The 20,181-nt window shown below is 42.2% G+C and overlaps 1 protein-coding gene across 1 annotated transcript in view; it reads right to left on the reverse strand.

Moving 5' to 3' along the window:
• Positions 1 to 479: 479 nt before the first annotated feature.
• Positions 480 to 20,181, reverse strand: part of GPSM3 (G protein signaling modulator 3) — a 34,405-nt gene continuing 14,703 nt past the window's right edge. The window contains exons 3-5 of the mRNA XM_070744117.1: positions 19,693 to 19,840; positions 8,329 to 8,504; positions 480 to 3,027 (exon numbers count right to left, since the gene is read on the reverse strand). Coding sequence (XP_070600218.1) covers positions 2,845 to 3,027; positions 8,329 to 8,504; positions 19,693 to 19,840 — 507 coding nt within the window. The 3' untranslated portion in view covers positions 480 to 2,844. The remainder of the gene's footprint in view (positions 3,028 to 8,328; positions 8,505 to 19,692; positions 19,841 to 20,181) is intronic.

The raw sequence follows: 20,181 nt of genomic DNA on the forward strand, positions 1-20,181 counted from the left end.
AGAAGAAGAGATATAGGAATAGAAGAAAGGTATAGGAGATATAGGACAGCAATAGGACAGGGGACGGAAGGCACTCTAGTGCACTTGTACTCGCCCCTTACTGACCTCTTAGGAATCTGGATAGGTCAACCGTAGATAATCTAAGGGTAAAGTGTTGGGGGTTTGGGGATGATAATAGAGGAAATGTTTTATGACACCTTGTATTATGGCCTAAACTTTTATGATCATTTTTATGTCATGAAATATATTTAATAACATTTCCGAATTTTAAATCCAGAGGAGTTGTTTGGATGCATTCTATTCGTTAGCCCATTTGATGTATCTTGGTTAAAAAATTGTTGCCCTACCTTTTTGCCCAGTAAAAAGTTATGGGAATTTTTAGTGGTTAGCATCACCCATTTATTAGTTCCTGATTCACTTTCCTGCCACACGTTTATGTGTGCTTGAACTCTCTTTTACACAGAAACGCAACACGGTAGTTTCACAACGAAATTTATTACGACCGCGTTAAAGCGCAATTGTGCATGAAGAATGAGAAGCAGTCAACAGCTGCAGGTTTTGTTAGCTTTTATGTGCTCAATACATCAGGGGGAGAAGTAGCTTAATTGGCAAGAAAATTCAATTGCGGTTCCACTTCCAAGCAAGCACAAATGGACACACACAAAGGGTGTGGAAGAGCCCAACCTCATAGCTTTATATCTGGTGTGTTGTTGCCCGAACCAGTGGTAGAAATTTGCCCCCGTTCATCAAACTGGATGGCGAAGTCCCCAAACTGGTCCTCCAATCACCGCTTCTTGAAAGCAGCTGGACAAGAATCCTCTGTGCATGCGCAGAGGGCCGCCCAGAGCCCAGAAGGAGTTGGGCGGCCTATAAGTGTGATAAATAAATAGACTTCAGAACAAGCTTAGGCAACACAGCATCTGCAGGTGCTGATTTATACCTAGTAACTCCCGCCAAGTTGATTCTAACAGATGTCTTTCAACCCTGGTGACTTTAAGATGTGCGGACTTCAACTCCCAGAATTCCCCAGCTGGACATTTTAAGTCTACACATCTTAAAATTGCCACAGTTGAGAAACACTGCTAGAAACAAAACAAAAAAAGTGAACTGCACGCAATACATTGCCTTGAATTAGTAGTTTTCAACTGTGGCAACTTTTAAGATAAGGAGACTTCAACTTCCAGAATTCCCCAGCCAGCCATGTTGGCTGAGGAATTCTGGGAGTTGAAGTTCATGTGTCTTAAATCTGCCAAGGTTGAGCAACTTTGTTTTAATGCCTTCCTTTCAAATTGAAAAATTCCCATGTGCACGAAGGTATCTCCCCAAACAGGAATATTATGTCATTTTGACCACTCTTTTGTTTTGTTATTTTCAATATTTGGAATGGGACGTACCTTATAGTTTAATTATTAAAAGAATTTACCTGGCTGTCCATCTCACAGCAGAAACTTCGTACCTAGACCCCAGAGACTGCCATGGGGCCCAAAATCTGAAAAGTCCTGTGACTAGAGAAAAAGAAGAGAAGAAGGCTCTCGCTATCCAATCTAGGCTTGTGAACTTCCCCAACACAGCCAGTAGGCCACTGTGTGACTCAGAATGCTGGTTTGCATGGGTTAATAACGGCCAGACTCAGCAGTTCTTAAATAAATCAGGATCCAAAATATGTTTAAGAATTAGAAGACCATCGAACTGTCTCTATTCTTCGCAGGCAAATGAAAGCAGCTGCATTTATTTTGGCCGTTTTCAAATAAACTCTAGGTTTAATTTACTAGACCTATTGAACTATTTCCCTAGGATGGTTTTGTGCAGGACAAGAGGAGGCTTCTGGATTCAGAAACATTGTACTAAACATCAAATTATTTAGAAAAAGGGCTAACTTTAAAAGCTCTTTCAATGCAGGGACGCATTAGCTGGGACATTAGGCATAGTGCTTTTGGGATAAATATGCTAAGCTTAAATCCACAGTCTCGTAGCATCTTAAGACTCCTGTATATTGCAAAGAGAGATTTTTCTATGCTCTTAAATCAACATTCCTTTCATTCCCATTCCTAAACTGTTAAAATTCATGGCAACACTGTGACTTTTCATTGGCCCCCTATAATACATGTAAGTCTTCGACTTACAATTTAGACAGTGACCGTTCAAAGTCACAACCGTGCTTTAAAAAAGGGATTTACAACTGGTCCTTGAAGTTATGTCTATTGTGGCATCCTTGTAGTCACGTTTGGACACTTGGGAACCAACATGTTTACAACGGTTGTAGAGTCCTGTGCGTGTGTGTGTGTCACACGATTGCCTTCCCAGGGGATGTCCAGCAATGGAGAAAGTCAAATTTGCTTGATGACTGTGTGATTTGCTTCATGACTGTGGACAAAATGACCATCTCGCTTAGCAACAGATGTTTCAGTCCCAATGGGGGTTGTGAGTCGAAAAGTACCTGTACTGTCACTATTGGCTTTTGGCAGGGAGGAGGCAGAGTGGGATGGGCAGAGTCTCCACCGAGTGTTAGAAAGGATAGATGTCAACCCCACTTCTTTCCAGCCTTGATGACTTTAGCTAGTTTGGTCATGAAATGACTGCGACAAAAAACAATTTAAGCTCCGAGAACATCGAGTAGATGCCATAGCCAGTATAAAAATTAGCCATTTTGCAAAGCTGTGTTGTGATGGAGCATGAATTTATTTTTTTCCCCTCATCCTTTTCTTGCAAAGCATGGTACCTTTCCTGCACAAAGTTTTCCAACACAGTTCGGGTTTTTTCAGTTTCCTCACTTCGGGGTCCAGCTTCTGAACCAGGTCAAAAGTCACTTGGAACTCCCAAAACGATGAAGTACGGAAGGAGCTTTCATAGGCCATTGTGTAGAAAGGAGGGCTGCCTTCCTAGCAAGGGTGGGGCAGCAAGGCCCGGAGGGAGGGCAGAGCGCTGGTCTTCCATCCGGGTCCCTTGAGCTGAGAGCAGTAAATCCAACAGCCCTTGAATTCCTACCGGAATAGGCGGCTCTGTGCGCTGATCCTCAAGACGCTGGCTCTGCAGGATAAATAAATACTTTATTGTCATTGTGTGTATATACACAGTATACCCGTACAACGACATCCACATGATGCCTAAAGACCAGACCCAACACACATGACTATTTATTTATTTTTATTTATTTATTTTGTCCAACACACAATACATATTGAAGAGAATAGACATGAAGTATTATGTATAAAGAGAAGATATAAAAATAGAGGAGAAGACATATGAGGGAAGAAAAGATATATGATATATGTTCTACCCTCCACATCGGCAAAAAGAATCCGAACCTCATATATAAACTGAATAAACAAAATCTCACAGCCAACCCCCACTCAGTAAAAGACCTTGGAATACTAATATCAAATGATCTAAGTGCCAAAGCCCACTGCAACAATATCGCCAAAAAGGCTTCTAGAGTTGTTAACCTGATCCTACGCAGGTTCTGCTCCGGCAATATCACGCTACTCACCAGAGCCTACAAAACTTTTGCCAGACCCATCCTTGAATACAGTTCATCTGTCTGGAACCCATACCACATCTCGGACATCAACGCCCTTGAAAATGTCCAAAGATACTTCACCAGAAGAGCCCTTCACTCCTCCACTCGAAACAGAATACCCTACGAAAGCAGACTATCAATCCTAGGTCTAGAAAGCTTAGAACTAAGATGCCTAAAACATGATCTAAGTATTGCCCACAAGATCATATGCTGCAACGTTCTACCTGTCAATGACTATTTCAGCTTCAATCGCAAAAACACAAGAGCACACAACAGATTCAAACTTAATGTTAACCGCTCCAAACTTGACTGTAAAAAATATGACTTCAGCAACCAAATTGTCGAAGCGTGGAACTCATTACCTGACTCAGTAGTGTCAACTTCTAACCCCAAACATTTTTCCCTTAGACTATCCACGATTGACCTCTCCAGGTTCCTTAGAGGTCAGTAAGGGGCGTGCATAAATGCACCAGTGTGCCTTCCGTCCCCTGTCCAATTGTCTCTCGTTATCTCATTTATCTTTTCTTCCTTTCAAATATGTTCACCTATACTTTTATATCTTATCTTCTATTTTCTTTACTTATATTATTACATATCTTTCTCTTCAATGTGTATTATGTATTGGACAAAATAAGTAAGTAAGTAAGTAAGTAAGTAAGTAAGTAAATAAATAAATAAATAAATAAATAAATAAATAAATAAATATATGAGATAAGGAGAGACAATAGGACAGGAGAGGAAAGGCAGGCTAGTGCACTTATTACACCCCTTACTGACCTCTTGGGAACCTAGAGAGGTCAATCGTGGATAGTCTAAGGGAGAAATGTTGGGGGTTAGGGGCTGACACTACTGAGTCTGGTAATGAGTTCCATGCTTCGACAACTCGATTGCTAAAGTCATATTTTTTACTGTCAAGCTTGGAGCGATTAATATTAAGTTTGAATTTGTTGCGTGCTCTTGTGTTGTTGCGGTTGAAGCTGAAGTAGTCATTGACAGGCAGGACGTTGCAGCATATGATTTTGTGGGCAATACTTAGATCGTGTTTTAGGTGTCCAAAAAAATATGCTCCACCCACCCTGAAATTCCCCACTCTGAACCACCCAAACATCTATACAACAGACCAAGTAATATTATCCAACAGCTCACTGATGGTGACCCTTTAGTTCATTGTTAAGTGTGTATAGCTCTGCGATAAAAACTATTCAGAAAACGTGTGGTGATGATATTCTGGATGGTTTTAATAATTCTCTGTAGAGTTCTTTCTGAAGAGGGAGAAGGAGTTAGAGGCATTACAGTATGATAGATCAGGTTGAATGTGTATGATTGCATAGTTAGGGATTTTATTATGTTATTAATGCTTTCTTAAATTGTTTTCATTTTTTATTTCTATGTTTCCAGAACATTTCTTTCTTCCATAGTTTCAACTGCAAAACTGTGACCATCTTAGACCAAGGCAAGTCCAAAAACACTAGAGAATTTCTAGAAGCCTGGCATAAATTAGCCATAAATAAACACATTGACATAAACAATATCTACACACTGTGCAAAAGAGACAATCAACATGCCAAACAGAGAAAAACACCTCTACACATATATCCACCCTAAGATAAAATACAACATATATCCATCCTAAGATAAAATACAAAAAATAGTATAAGGGCAGACTAGATGGATCATGAGGTCTTTTTCTGCCGTCAGTCTTCCATGTTTCTATGTTTCTAGTCTTCGGAGAGGGGCAGCATACAAATCTAATAAACTATAAACTAAACTATAACTATTAACAGCATTGCCCAAAAAGCATTAAGAGTTACAAACTTAATTCTACGCAGCTTCTTCTCCAAAAGCAATGATCTACTAACCAGAGCATACAAAACATTTGTCAGACCAATTCTTGAATACAGCTCACCTGTATGGAATCCACACTGCATAACAGACATTAATACAATTGAAGGAGTCCAGAAATACTTCGCAAGAAGAGTCCTCCACTCCTTCTCACACAACAAATTAGACTTCCAAACTTCAATTACTATGTTTAGAAAATTTACAGCTATGCCGCCTCCGAACTGATTTAACTGTCGTTCATAAAATCATACATCACCATGTACTCCCTGTTAGTGGCTACTTTACCTTTAACAACAACAACACAAGAGCAGGCAATAGATACAAACTAAATGTAAATTGCTCCATACTAGACTGCAGAAAATATGATTTCAGCAATAGAGTGGTCAATGCCTGGAATTCACTACCGGACTCTGTTGTTTCTTCCCCCAATCCCAAAATCTTCAACCTTACATTATCTACAATAGACCTCTCCCCTTTTCTAAGAGGTCTGTAAGGGGCGTGCATAAGTGCACTTAAGTGCCTAATGTCCCTGTCCAAATGTCTTTTTTTATCTTTTCTATCTCTACTTTATTACTTATATTATGTTAAACATACTACAATACAATACTATATTTGTATGACAAATATAAATAAATAAATACATACATACATACATACATACATACATACATACATACATACAAACAAACAAACAAACAACAGTAATGGGTTTCAATTATCTTTACTACCAGTTTGCTATTGAGAGCAAAGTCCTCCCAAGATTTAGATGCAAATAAAGTCCTGTGGACAACACCAAACATAGGATTGGAGCTTTCCTCTTTATTTTATTTTATTTTATTTTTACCCTTCCAGAGAGTTCCCTGAACTAGGCCACCTGAAGGCTTAATAGAGATGAAAATCTAAGAACGATCTGCTTTAAATGAAAGACGCCCCCAAATTTTAGTACATAAACAGAGTTGAAAGAGACCTTGCAGGTCATCTAATCCAACCCACTGCTCAAAGCAAGAGACCCTACATCTGCCTCTACTTAGGATTGAACTCACAACCTCCTGATTGTGAGGCAAGAGATCCACCTCTAAGCTACAGCAGCTTTATGGATGCCACATGTATCAGTGGTTATTGAAACGGATGCCCATGTGCTGCCTCTATGTTGGTGGAGGCAGGTAAGATTCCCTTGGGTACCATTTCAATTTATTTCAATTTATTAGATTTGTATGCCGCCCCTCTCCGAAGACCCCATTTGTTTGGGGTCATGGGGAAGGGAGATTCACTTAACCATGGTGCTACTAATTTAATAACTGTAGTAATGGGCTTAACAAATGTGGCAAGAAAAGTTGTAAATATGGGGCAAAGCTCACTTAAAGAATGTCTTGCTTAGCAACAGAAGCTTTGGCCTCAGTTGTGGTAATATGTCAAGGACTACCTATAGATAAAGAAGCACAGTCTGCTCTCACACTTCCTGCGACAGGTTCATTGTCTCTTGCTTCAACAATATTTTTCTTTTCCAATTTGCACTACTAACCTCTCTAAATACACCGCTCAAAAAAATCAAGGCAACATTTAAACAACACAATATAACTCCAAGTAAATCAAACTTCTGTGAAATTAAACTGTCCACTTAGGAAGCAACACTGATTGACAATCAATTTCACCTGCTGTTGTGCACATTCAACTTTGCACAGAACAAAGTATTCAGTGAGAGTATTTCATTCATTCAGATCTAGGACGTGTTCTTTGAGTGTTCCCTTTATTTTTTTGAGCAGTGTATATTCCTGACATTTAAAAAATGGGAACTGCAATAACATGAAAATCTAAATAATGTTTTAATAGTTCTAAGTAGATACTCTTCACTTGGGCAGTTGGATCAGCTTTTGGCTGGTTTTGGTTTTTTGCTTTCTCAAAAACTCTTCAGTTTTTCTGCAAAATGTTTAAGTTTTACCCAATCTCCAGAAACTTTACTCCTGATGGATCCTGCTCATACAAATTTTGATTAAACAAACAATGGCATTTCCATTCTGAATAGAGTAGGTGGTGGTTGTGTGGTTGCGTAAGGGTGATGTAATTGTCATTGTTAACTGTTCTATATTATTGATTTTTACTTTTTCTTCCCAGCTTGGATGTCTTTCCTTGTTACGGTCAGTTTATTTATCATTTCATAAACTGCCCAGAGTTGCTGGTGAGCAGGAAGCCTTAGAAATAAATTAAACAAATAGATCCTCACAGTGGAATTGTTATTCTGGGTTTTTTTTGCATAATTTACAATATCTATTTTTCCTTTGCATCATGGTCATTCCAAAGGAGAGACCCACAAGGAGATTGTTAGTTATTTATTTATTTATTTATTTATTTATTTATTTATTTATTATTGATTGATTGATTGATTGATTGATTGGATTTGTATGCCGCCCCTCTCCGCATAATCATAAAGCTAGGGTTTATAAAGCCATAAACCACCTCATTACAACAACATGATCTCAATCTGTATAGTCTGGAGGACAGAAGGAAAAGGAGGGACATGATCGAAACATTTAAATATGTTAAAGGGTTAAATAAGGTTCAGGAGGGAAGTGTTTTTAATAGGAAAGTGAACACAAGAACAAGGGGACACAATCTGAAGTTAGTTGGGGGAAAGATCAAAAGCAACATGAGAAAATATTATTTTACTGAAAGAGTAGTAGATGCTTGGAACAAACTTCCAGCAGACGTGGTTGGTAAATCCACAGTAACTGAATTTAAACATGCCTGGGATAAACATATATCCATCCTAAGATAAAATACAGGAAATAGTATGAGGGAAGACTAGATGGACCATGAGGTCTTTTTCTGCCGTCAGACTTCTATGTTTCTATGTAACTTAAGTCCTAAATTCTACAATTTTGAGTGTTTGGGAGGAGGATGACCCTGGAAAGATTTTTAAAAAGTCCTCCAGGAGAACCGGAGCTTGGAGGATCAACAGCTAGCGTACATACCTGGTGAGCTAGAATAGTGTCATAGAGTTGGTCTTCCGATATCCCAGGATTCTCTTCGCTTGCAACTTCAGGCCCTGCAAAATCGGCCCGCTGGTCGTTGAGCCTCCGGGCCTGGATTGTGGCCACCATGTCAAAAAACTCTTCAGCCTGGAGGGAAGTCAGAGAAGAGAAAAAGACTGTGCAAAAGGAAGAAGGAGGGGAAGGAGAAGATGGAGAAGATGGGGAAGAAGGAATAGGAAGAGAAGGAGGAAGAGGAGGAAGTGGAGGAGGAAGAGGAGGAGAAGGAGGAAGAGGAGGAGGAGGAAAAGGAGGAGGAGGAGGGGGGAGGAGGAGGGGGAGGAGGAGGGGGAAGAGAAGGAGGTGGAGGAGGAACAGGAGGAGGAAAAGGAGGAACAGGAGGAGGAAGAGGAGGAGGAGGAGGAGGAGGAGGAGGAGGAAAAGGAGGAGGAGGAAGAGGAGGAAGATGAAGAGGAGGAAGATGAAGAGGAGGAAGGGGAGGAAGAAACAAAAACAACATTGGATGAATTCATGCCACACAATCCTCAAACTCTCCCCTTCTCTGATTTTTCACTATCCACCTGAACCATCGTTTCTCCAGAAGATTGCAGCTCCGGATGTTACAACCAAGCAAAACAACAAGCCACATTAAAACTTAACTAGATTTGTGCGTGGTAGGAAATGGTGCTGCTGCTACTAAGCCCACGAGTGTTGACTTGGACAAGCCTATAGTAAGACCTGAGACAAGGCATCCGATGGCTCACAGTGGAAACTGCCCCCTGAGGGAATCCTGGATGGGGAATCAGAGGCAGACATTTCCTGAACAGGCGTGCAAGAGGAGGATGGGTTTTCCCCGGCGACACTGAGACCTGACCAGTTGTGGCCCCCTGCCTCTCTCTCCTCCACCAGGACCCCTCCCTCCCATCCCTCTGCATGGAAGGGCTGCGGACCCCCAGAAATCCCCCTGATTCTGCTTGCTCCCTCTGCACAGTACAACCACCTGGAAAAAAAATCATCTCAATTTTGTAGGCCGCTTGGTTGGGCCTACCAGAACGAAGCCAGATTCCAGCAAGGCCCACAGCCCTGGCCAGCTAAGATGTGTAAAAGTTTTGTCCAAAAGACTGTTAAGACTTAACAAAGGCCACCGGTGGAGCTGACCCAGAGATCTTGGCAAGATTTTTCAAAAGTGGTTTGGCCATTTCCTACTTCATGGGACTCGGAGAAAGAAAGCCTTGGGTGCGAATTTCAAAGCGCTAAACCTTTATTATACAATACAACCACACAAGAATTTGATCTACTAGCAGTGGAGCCAACTTGACACTAGATAAGGATTTCAAACCTCCTTTCAAAGAATCCCCTTCAACAAAACTAGTATCTACAGCATGTTTTGTGTGTGTGTGAAGCATTTCCTTGAAAAAATGGGAATCCCCTCTATTTCTGGGCTTCCTTAAAAGTTGGATATTTTAAGGGAAATGACCTTTCTCAGCATAGTTTCTGGAAAGAAATCTAGAAGAGTGAGTTGGACATTTCTGAGTTTTTAACCTTTCCCTGTCTCCTAAAGTGACCGTCATTGTGTCCTTGAAGGTTGTTGCAGAGCCCAGGTTGATATTTATTTTCACCGTCAATAACAACCGGCATTAAAATTAAGGCATTTGTTGTGTTCCTTTATGGCAGTTTTGTTCCTGTATGGTATTGTTGTGTTACTTTATGGCAGTTTTGTTCCTGAATGGTATTGTTGTGTTCCTTTATGGCAGTTTTGTTCCTGTATGCTACCCAAATATAGAATAAAATAGAATTCTTTATTGGCCAAGCACGATTGGACACACAAGGAATTTGTCTAGGTGCATATGCTCTCAGCGTACATAAAAGAAAAAGATAGTACATTTGTCATATCAGGAGGGGTTTTCAGATTAGATTAGATTAGATTAGATTTATTGGATTTATATGCCGCCCCTCTCCGCAGACTCGGGGCGGCTCACAACAATAGTAAAAAACAGTACATAGTGACAAATCCAATGCCCGCCAATCCAATTACAATTTTAAGTTAAGAAATTCATAAAACAATCCCAATATATATAAAAAAAAACAAGCACACAATCAATCAAACGGCAAAACAACATGGGCAAGGGGGAGATGTTTTAGTTCCACCATGCCTGACGGCAGAGGTGGGTTTTAAGGAGTTTATGAAAGGCAGGGACGGTGGGGGCAATCCTAATCTCAGGGGGGAGCTGGTTCCAGAGGGTCGGAGCCACCACAGAGAAGGTTCTTCCCCTGGGACCCGCCAGACGACATTGTTTAGTCGACGGGACCCGAAGAAGGCCGACTCTGTGGGACCTCACCGGTCGCTGGGATTCGTGCGGCAGAAGGCGGTCCCGATTAACAGAGTTTGTTCAAAGAGATTAAAAACCGCCATTCGTTTGGCAATCATTTGAGTTACAAGGGCACTGAAAAATGCAATTTACACAGAGGTGAAATGTTCTCAGTTTGCTCGTGCCTATTGGTCATTGGAGAGCCAGTTGTGAAGGGAGCGCGAGGCTCTGCCCACATGCCTGGACACCACCATTTGAGTTTTTTATCCTCTGCACATACACAGAATGTTTTGTGCATGCACAGAGGGTAAAAAACCCCAAATGGTGACTTCTGGGCAGGTGGGTGGAGCCTCGCTCTTCCTTCCTTCCTTCACTCATTCATTCATTCATTTATTTATTTATTTATTGCATTTATATGCCACTCACTCCAAACGGACTCTGAGCAGCTAATAGACCGCCTTCTACTGCACGAATCCCAGCGACCGATTAGGTCCCACAGAATCGGCCTTCTCCGGGTCCCGTCAACTAAACAATGTCGGTTGGCGGGCCCCAGGGGAAGAGCCTTCTCTGTGGCGGCCCTGACTCTCTGGAACCAGCTCCCCCCAGAGATTAGAACTGCCCCTACCCTCCTTGCCTTTCGTAAACTCCTCAAAACCCACCTTTGTCGTCAGGCATGGGGGAATTGAGATATCTCCCCCGGGCCTATATAATTTATGTATGGTATGTTTGTAGGTATGTCTGCTTAAAAACGGGGTTTTCTTAACTACTTTAAATTTTAAATTGAAAATTACAGTGTATTACATTTGTTATGAATTGTTTTATTATGTTGTGAGCAGCCCCGAGTCTACGAAAAGGGGCGGCATACAAATCTAATTAATTAATTAATTAATTAATTAATTAATTAATTAATAAATAAATAAATAAATAAACAAATAAAAGTTAAGAAAAACAAATAAAAAACATCACTAAAATCACATGTGTTATAAAACCATACTTGCAACAATCAGTCTTAATTCCAGGCCTGCCGGAAAAGCCAGGTTTTAACAGCTTTCCAGAAAACAGGTAGGGGGGAGATAATGCAAATCTCTGGGGGCAAATTGATTCCATAGGGTTGGAGCCACCATAGAGAAGGCTCTTCCCCGAGATCCCACCAACTGACATTTGGCGGATGGGACCTGGAGAAGACTGACTCTGTGGGCGCTTGCGGGCCGCAATGAGGGAGGAGGGAGGAGGCGGTCCAATAAATAGTCTGGCCCTGAGCCATTTTGCGCGAACTGGGAGCATTTTATCCCTGGATTTACAGCCAGTCCTCAAATTTATCAGCATCTCAGCATCCCCACGACCACGTGATCAAAATTTGGGTGTTTGGCGCTAGCATGTATTTTTGATGGTTATTAGCATCCTGAGATGATGCAATCACCATTTGTGACCTTTCCAGCTGGTTTCTGACAAGCAAAATTAATGGAGGAAGCCAGATTCATTTAATGACAGCATGGTTCATTTAACAACTGTAGTGATTCACTTAATTGGCAAAAAAAGGTCATAAAATTGGCCACAATTCACTTAACAACTGGTTGCGCTTGGCAACAAAAATCCTGGCCTCGATAAAGTCATAAGTCAAAGACTAGCTGTAACCAGTAGCGAGTTGCAGCCGGTGCAGGGCAATACAGAGTCCTGGTAGCAAAAATGGAGCTTTGTGCGCATATGTGGAAGCAAAAATATCAGTGAAAAAAGCCAAAATCTCACATTCTCGCTCATCCTCACGCAAGGTTTGGCTATCTGGGCCATCCCCCTTCTCCCTCTTATACACCAGTGAAACAGGAAGGTGTCTGCCTGAGCCGCTTCTGTAAGTTATCTCATTGTTCTGGACTTCATAAATGTTTTGGCCCCTTTTACCTCAGGGGTTCTCCACCTTTTCTTCACAACAGACCAGGGTTCCTCTTGGCTTGGACCCGTTTGCTTGACCCGGTAGCAACCCACTGTGATATCACGATGATGTCACCAAACTGGATCCGTGGGTGCCGCTATATTATTTATTTATTTATTTATTTATTTATTTATTTATTTATCTATCTATCTATCTATCTATCTATTTGTTTATCTATTTATTTGTTTATCTATTTATTTATTTATTTATTTATTATTTTCAGACATTTTTAAAATCTATTTTTTCCTCTGTGCATAATAATAATAATAATATTAATATTAATAAACATTTATTTATAATGCCCTTTTAACAAAGGGCGTGACAGCAAAACAGCATCCATTTTGTCACCAGTGCCTTTCTCCCAGCTTGGAACTGAACCAGATGGATATTTCTTCCTTAGTTTGTTGCACACGAAAACATTCTTTTTGAGAAAAACAATTGTGCAAGATCTATTGCTGAAACTAGCGTCAAAGTTGCATCTTGTGGAAATGTTCATCACCGTCCCTTCTAAACCAAATTGGCTTAGTCCACATTTCATTCCAAATTCTGGAAGTTTCTGTTGCACAATTGAAGAGAGTTCCCCAAAGTTCTTGTTTATTTTATTTTTTTTTAAGTAAAACTGAGCTTATGTCATAATTAGGAAGTAAGAAAATAACGGCAGCTTATTTTGGCTTTCGGCTTTCGTCAGATACCAAAATGCAAAAATGAAAAGCAAAAGGATATCCATCATGCCCATAAAAAGGGGTGGGGCTTTTACAACACAGTTGTGGCCGCCATCTTGACTTTTTTGACTCCTTCGGTATTCTAATACAGTATCTGGGTTAAAAATTGAACTTGGGCAGAGGTCTTGTTCTTTGCCACTGGGTGGCAGTGTTGAGCAAGCATCTAATTTTCTCAGCTAAACCTATGAAGCACAATAGCTTTTCTACTATGGAAAGTGTGCTTATAGTGTACTTGTACAACTTAAGTACCCAACTTTTCTCCTGATGTGACACAGACGGTCCAATTGGTGAGGATTGCCAAATATTTCTACCTTTTGAAACTCAGCACTATTTTATGACCCCAGCCATTTCGTTTCATGATTTTTTAAATGGGGTCAATTTTTTATACTCATAAATAGCATACATTAGTGAATTAAAGGAAGGGGGGTACACTGATTATTTTTCTCTGATACCAGAGAGGGGAAAAAAGAAATAAAATAAGTAGAATACACCCTGAATGGGATCTACACTGTGTAAACTTGATTCCTGGAGCCCCACAATTTTCTAAATTAGTGAAACACATTGGATTATAAACAAGACAGAAAAAAAATCAAACTTGTTGTTCTATAGAACTGGTAGTAACTTGACGGCCTGCAGTGATGGGATCTTATGGGTATGGTCAGGTATGCAGAACCGGTAGAAAAACTTTGAATATTTTTTCTTTTTTTCCCTTCTGGGCTGTGGGTATGTTTTTCCTATCACAGTAAATGAGGTTGAATGTGTATAATTTTAGAAGAGCTCTGTGTGTGTGTGTTTGTGTACATATACATACATATACATACAGTTTATAAAGTAGATAATGTATATTTTTGTGTGCTTATGTGTAATATGCACATATGCACGATGGAGGAAGAGTAGGTCTGAATCCGACCGAACACTTGTAAGAGCTTTTATTAAGACTTACAAAGTGGCGCTCAAGGCGGCAAGATGCGCGTACCATGCCGCCTTGATTGCATCAGCGGAATCCCGCCCGGCCGCTCTGTTTAGGGTGACCCGCTCCCTTCTTAACCAGGGGGGAGTTGGGGAGCCCTTACAGAGTAGTGCCGAGGACTTTAACACGTTTTTCGCTGATAAAGTCGCTCGGATCCGAGCCGACCTCGACTCCAATTGTAAAACAGAGTCGACTGACAACGAGTCAGTCGAGGTGACTGGGGCACGTACTTGTCCACCTGTCTGGGAAGAGTTTGATCTGGTGACACCTGATGAAGTGGACAAGGCCATCGGAGCTGTGAGTTCCGCCACCTGTTTACTGGATCCGTGTCCCTCCTGGTTGGTTTCGGCCAGCAGGGAGGTGACACGGAGCTGGGCCCAGGAGATTACCAACGCTTCCTTGGGGAGGGGAGTTTTTCCATCACTCTATAAAGAAGCGCTCGTGCGCCCCCTCCTCAAGAAGCCCTCCCTGGACCCAGCCGTACTTAACAACTATCGTCCAGTCTCCAACCTTCCCTTTATGGGGAAGGTTGTCGAGAAGGTGGTGGCACTCCAGCTCCAGCGGTCCTTGGAAGAAGCCGATTATCTAGGTCCCCAGCAGTCGGGTTTCAGGGCCGGTTACAGCATGGAAACCGCTTTGGTCGCGTTGATGGATGATCTCTGGCGGGCCCGGGACAGGGGTTTATCCTCTGTCCTGGTGCTCCTTGACCTCTCAGCGGCTTTCGATACCATCGACCATGGTATCCTTCTGCACCGGCTGGAGGGGCTGGGAGTGGGGGGCACTGTCCTTCAGTGGTTCTCCTCCTACCTCTCTGGCCGGTCGCAGTCGGTGTTAGTGGGGGGCCAGAGGTCGACTCCTAGGTTTCTCCCTTGTGGGGTGCCTCAGGGGTCGGTCCTCTCCCCCCTACTATTCAACATCTACATGAAACCGCTGGGCGAGATCATCCAAGGACATGGGGTGAGGTATCATCAATATGCGGATGATACCCAGCTTTACATCTCCACCCCATGCCCAGTCAACGAAGCGGTGGAAGTGATGTGCCGGTGCCTGGAGGCTGTTGGGGCCTGGATGGGTGTCAACAGACTCAAGCTCAACCCGGATAAGACGGAGTGGCTGTGGGTTCTGCCTCCCAAGGACAATCCCATCTGTCCGTCCATCACCCTGGGGGGGGAATTATTGACCCCCTCAGAGAGGGTCCGCAACTTGGGCGTCCTCCTCGATCCACAGCTCACATTAGAACAACATCTTTCAGCTGTGGCGAGGGGGGCGTTTGCCCAGGTTCGCCTGGTGCACCAGTTGCGGCCCTATCTGGACCGGGACTCATTGCTCACAGTCACTCATGCCCTCATCACCTCGAGGTTCGACTACTGTAATGCTCTCTACATGGGGCTACCTTTGAAAAGTGTTCGGAAACTTCAGATCGTGCAAAATGCAGCTGCGAGAGCAGTCATGGGCCTACCTAGGTATGCCCATGTTTCACCATCACTCCGCAGTCTGCATTGGTTGCCGATCAATTTCCGGTCACAATTCAAAGTGTTGGTTATGACCTTTAAAGCCCTTCATGGCATCGGACCAGAATATCTCCGAGACCGCCTTCTGCCGCACGAATCCCAGCGACCGATTAGGTCCCACAGAGTGGGCCTTCTCCGGGTCCCGTCAACTAAACAATGTCGGTTGGCGGGCCCCAGGGGAAGAGCCTTCTCTGTGGCGGCCCCGGCCCTCTGGAACCAACTCCCCCCAGAGATTAGAACTGCCCCTACTCTTCCTGCCTTCCGTAAACTCCTTAAAACCCACCTTTGCCGTCAGGCATGGGGGAACTGAAACATCTCCCCCTGGGCACGTTTAATTTATGCATGGTATGTCTGTGTGTGTGACTGTTAGCATATGGGGTTTTTTAAATATTTAAATATTTTTAAATTTGTCTGATTGCTTATGATTTGTTTTTTACATGTTGTGAGCCGCCCCGAGTCTTCGGAGAGGGGCGGCATACAAATCTAAGTAATAAATAAATAATAAATAAATAAATAATAAATATGTATGTACACACATGGCATATATATATACAGTATACATAGAATTAAATAGTATATTTTGGATGTTCAGTAGCAGTAAACAGATAGGGAAATTGTATCTCTTTGAGGCAAGGAGAGGCCAGGCACCCTAACCCTAACCCTTGAGGTGAGTGGCATCAAGTTGGCCACCTTTAAGCCAGTCACATGACCTTTAAGCCATCCTGGGTCACATGATCATCAAGCCACTCCCACCTGGTCACATGGCTGGCAAGCCACATCCACAAAATAAGATCACACTTGGAGTGCTGTGTACAGTTCTGGCCACCTCACCTCAAGAAGGATATAATGGACCTGGAAAAGGTGCAAAAAAGGGCAACAAGAATGATCAAGGAAATGGAGCCCCTCCCTTATGATACCAGCTTGCAACGCCTTGCTCTCTTCATCCTTGAAAGGCGGTGTTTAAGAGGTGACTTTATCGAAGTGTATAAAATCATGCATGGGATAGAAAAGGTGGATAGAGAAAAAATCTTTTCTCTATCACACAATACTAGGACGAGGGGCCACTCCCTAAACCTCGTAGGTAAGAAAGTGAGGACAAATCAAGGGAAATATTTCTTCACCCAGAGGGTCGTTGGTTTATGGAATTCACTTCCAGAAGAGGCTGTGACAACTGTCAGCCTTGATAGCTTCAAGGCAGGATTAGACAGATTCATGGATGCCAGGTGTATCGGTGGTCATTGAAACGGATGTCCATGTGCCACCTCTATGTTGGTTGAGGCAGACAGGATTCCCTTGAGTACCATTTGTTGGGGTTCATAGAAACATAGAAACATAGAAGTCTGACGGCAGAAAAAGACCCCATGGTCCATCTAGTCTGCCCTTATACTATTTTCTGTATTTTATCTTAGGATGGATATATGTTTATCCCAGGCATGTTTAAATTCAGTTACTGTGGATTTATCTACCACGTCTGCTGGAAGTTTGTTCCAAGGATCTACTACTCTTTCAGTAAAATAATATTTTCTCATGTTGCTTTTGATCTTTCCCCCAACTAACCTCAGATTGTGTCCCCTTGTTCTTGTGTTCACTTTCCTATTAAAAACACTTCCCTCCTGGACCTTATTTAACCCTTTAATATATTTAAATGTTTCGATCATGTCCCCCCTTTTCCTTCTGTCCTCCAGACTATACAGATTGAGTTCATTAAGTCTTTCCTGATACGTTTTATACTTAAGACCTTCCACCATTCTTGTAGCCCGTCTTTGGACCCGTTCAATTTTGTCAATATCTTTTTGTAGGTGAGGTCTCCAGAACTGAACACAGTATTCCAAATGTGGTCTCACCAGCATTCTATATAGCGGGATCATAATCTCCCTCTTCCTGCTTGTTATACCTCTAGCTATGCAGCCAAGCATCCTACTTGCTTTCCCTACTGCCTGACTGCACTGTTCACCCATTTTGAGACTGTCAGAAATCACTACGCCTAAATCCTTTTCTTTTGAAGTATTTGCTAACACAGAACTGCCAATACAATAGTCAGATTGAGGATTCCTTTTCCCCAAGTGCATTATTTTACATTTGGAAACATTAAACTGCAGTTTCCATTGCTTTGACCATTTATCTAGTAAAGCTAAATCATTTACCATATTGCCGACGCCTCCAGGAATATCAACCCTATTGCACACTTTAGAGTCATCGGCAAATAGGCAAACCTTCCCTACCAGACCTTCCCCTGTGTCACTCACAAACATATTAAAAAGAATAGGACCCAGAACAGACCCTTGTGGCACACCGCTTGTAACCTGACTCTGCTCAGAATACTCGCCATTCACAACAACCCTCTGGTTATGCTTCAGCCAGCTGCAAATCCATTGAACTATCCAGGGATTAAGTCCAATCTTCACTAATTTATCTATCAGCTCTTTATGTGGAACCGTATCAAAGGCTTTGCTGAAGTCCAGGTAGGCAATATCCACAGCACCACCTTCATACAACACCTTTGTGACATAGTCAAAGAAATCAATGAGATTAGTCTGACATGATTTGCCTTCAGTAAAGCCATGCTGATTTGGGTCCAATAATTTATTGTTTTTTAGGTGCTGATTTATCCTCTTTTTCAGTAGAGTCTCCATCATTTTAACGACAACTGATGTCAAGCTAACTGGCCTGTAGTTACCAGCTTCTTCTCTACTGCCCTTCTTGTGGATAGGCACAACACTTGCCATTCTCCAATCCTCAGGAACATCTCCTGTTAACAAGGATTGGTTAAACAAATCAGTCAGGGGGGTAGCAATGACAGATCTGAGTTCTTTAAGAACTCTGGGGTGGATGCCATCTGGACCCATTGCCTTATTTATCTTTAATCGTTCAAGTTCTTCTAAGACATCGGCTTCTAAGATCACTGGAGCTGAATCCGTACAGTTGGAGGCAATGCTATATCCCTCTATAGTATTATTTTGTAAGGTGTCTTTTGAGAAAACTGAACAGAAGTAGCTATTGAAATGGTCAGCGATCTCCTTATTCCCATTAATGCATGTATTTTTCCCGGTACTAAGCTTCGTGATGCCGCAGTTTTTCTTCTTCTTATCACTAATATATCTGAAGAAGGTTTTATCCCCCTTCTTTAGAGATTTGGCAATTTCTTCCTCTTTTGAGGCTCAAGGGGTTCAAGGGGAAAGGGAGGGTTTTGCCTTCTCTTTCTGCTCAAGATCCCCATTGACAATTGGTGGGCCACTGTGTGACACAGAATTATTATTATTATTATTATTATTATTATTATTATTATTATTATTAATTGGATTTGTATGCCGCCCCTCTCCGTAGACTCAGGGCGGCTAACAACAGTAGTACAAAACAGCATGTAAATCCAATAATGAAACAGTTAAAAAACCCTTATTTGTAAAACCAAACATACATACAAACAAACATACCATGCATGAATTGTAAAGGCCTAGGGGGAAAGAATATCTCAGTTCCCCCATGCCTGATGGCAGAGGTGGGTTTTAAGGAGCTTACGAAAGGCGAAGAGGGTGGGGGCAATTCTAATCTCCGGGGGGAGTTGTTTCCAGAGGGCTGGGGCCGCCACAGAGAAGGCTCTTCCCCTGGGGCCCGCCAAACGACATTGTTTTGTTGACGGGACCCGGGGAAGGCCCACTCTGTGGGACCTAACCGGTCGCTGGGATTTGTGCGGCAGACTCAATGGGCTTTGGCCTGATTCAGCATGGCTCTTCTTATGTTCTTATGTACACCTACAGTGTGGCAGTAAAATTTTTTACAGCCCTTCACTGGCATCCCGGGCCAATTTGATTTTTGCTTCTGTGCACGTGTGCACATGGTACGGCAGGAATCGAACCGGAAGCAAAATAAGACAGAACCCACCTACCATATTAGGAAACAAGAGAGGGCAAATATGCAGATCTCCTCTTACCCTTCTGGTCTTTTTCCAGTAATCCCGAAGGTGTGGGAGGCAACGATTTCCAGGGACGGACAGGGGCGTGTTTCTGAGTTCGTGGCTTCGAGCGCAGAACTGGGCCCTGGTTTGGCAGAGGGCTGAAGTCAACTTGAGAAGTGAGGCTCTGTGAAACAAACATATTGAAACTATTATTAGCTTTTTTTCCCTCTCTCTGTTCAACATACCTAAGAAATATTATTAATTATTATTTTAAGCATTGATTCTGTGCTTTTTGTTGCTCGTGTTGTTTTATTGTATAGAAACATAGAAGACTGACAGCAGAAAAAGACCTCATGGTCCATCTAGTCTGCCCTTATACTATTTCCTGTATTTAATCTTAGGATGGATATATGTTTATCCCAGGCATGTTTAAATTCAGTTACTGTGGATTTACCAACCATGTCTGCTGGGAGTTTGTTCCAAGGATCTACAGTACTACTCTTTCAGTGAAATAATATTTCCTCA

This window comes from Erythrolamprus reginae, chromosome 2, assembly GCF_031021105.1.
Source record: "Erythrolamprus reginae isolate rEryReg1 chromosome 2, rEryReg1.hap1, whole genome shotgun sequence".
In the NCBI taxonomy this organism is placed as follows: domain Eukaryota; kingdom Metazoa; phylum Chordata; class Lepidosauria; order Squamata; family Dipsadidae; genus Erythrolamprus; species Erythrolamprus reginae.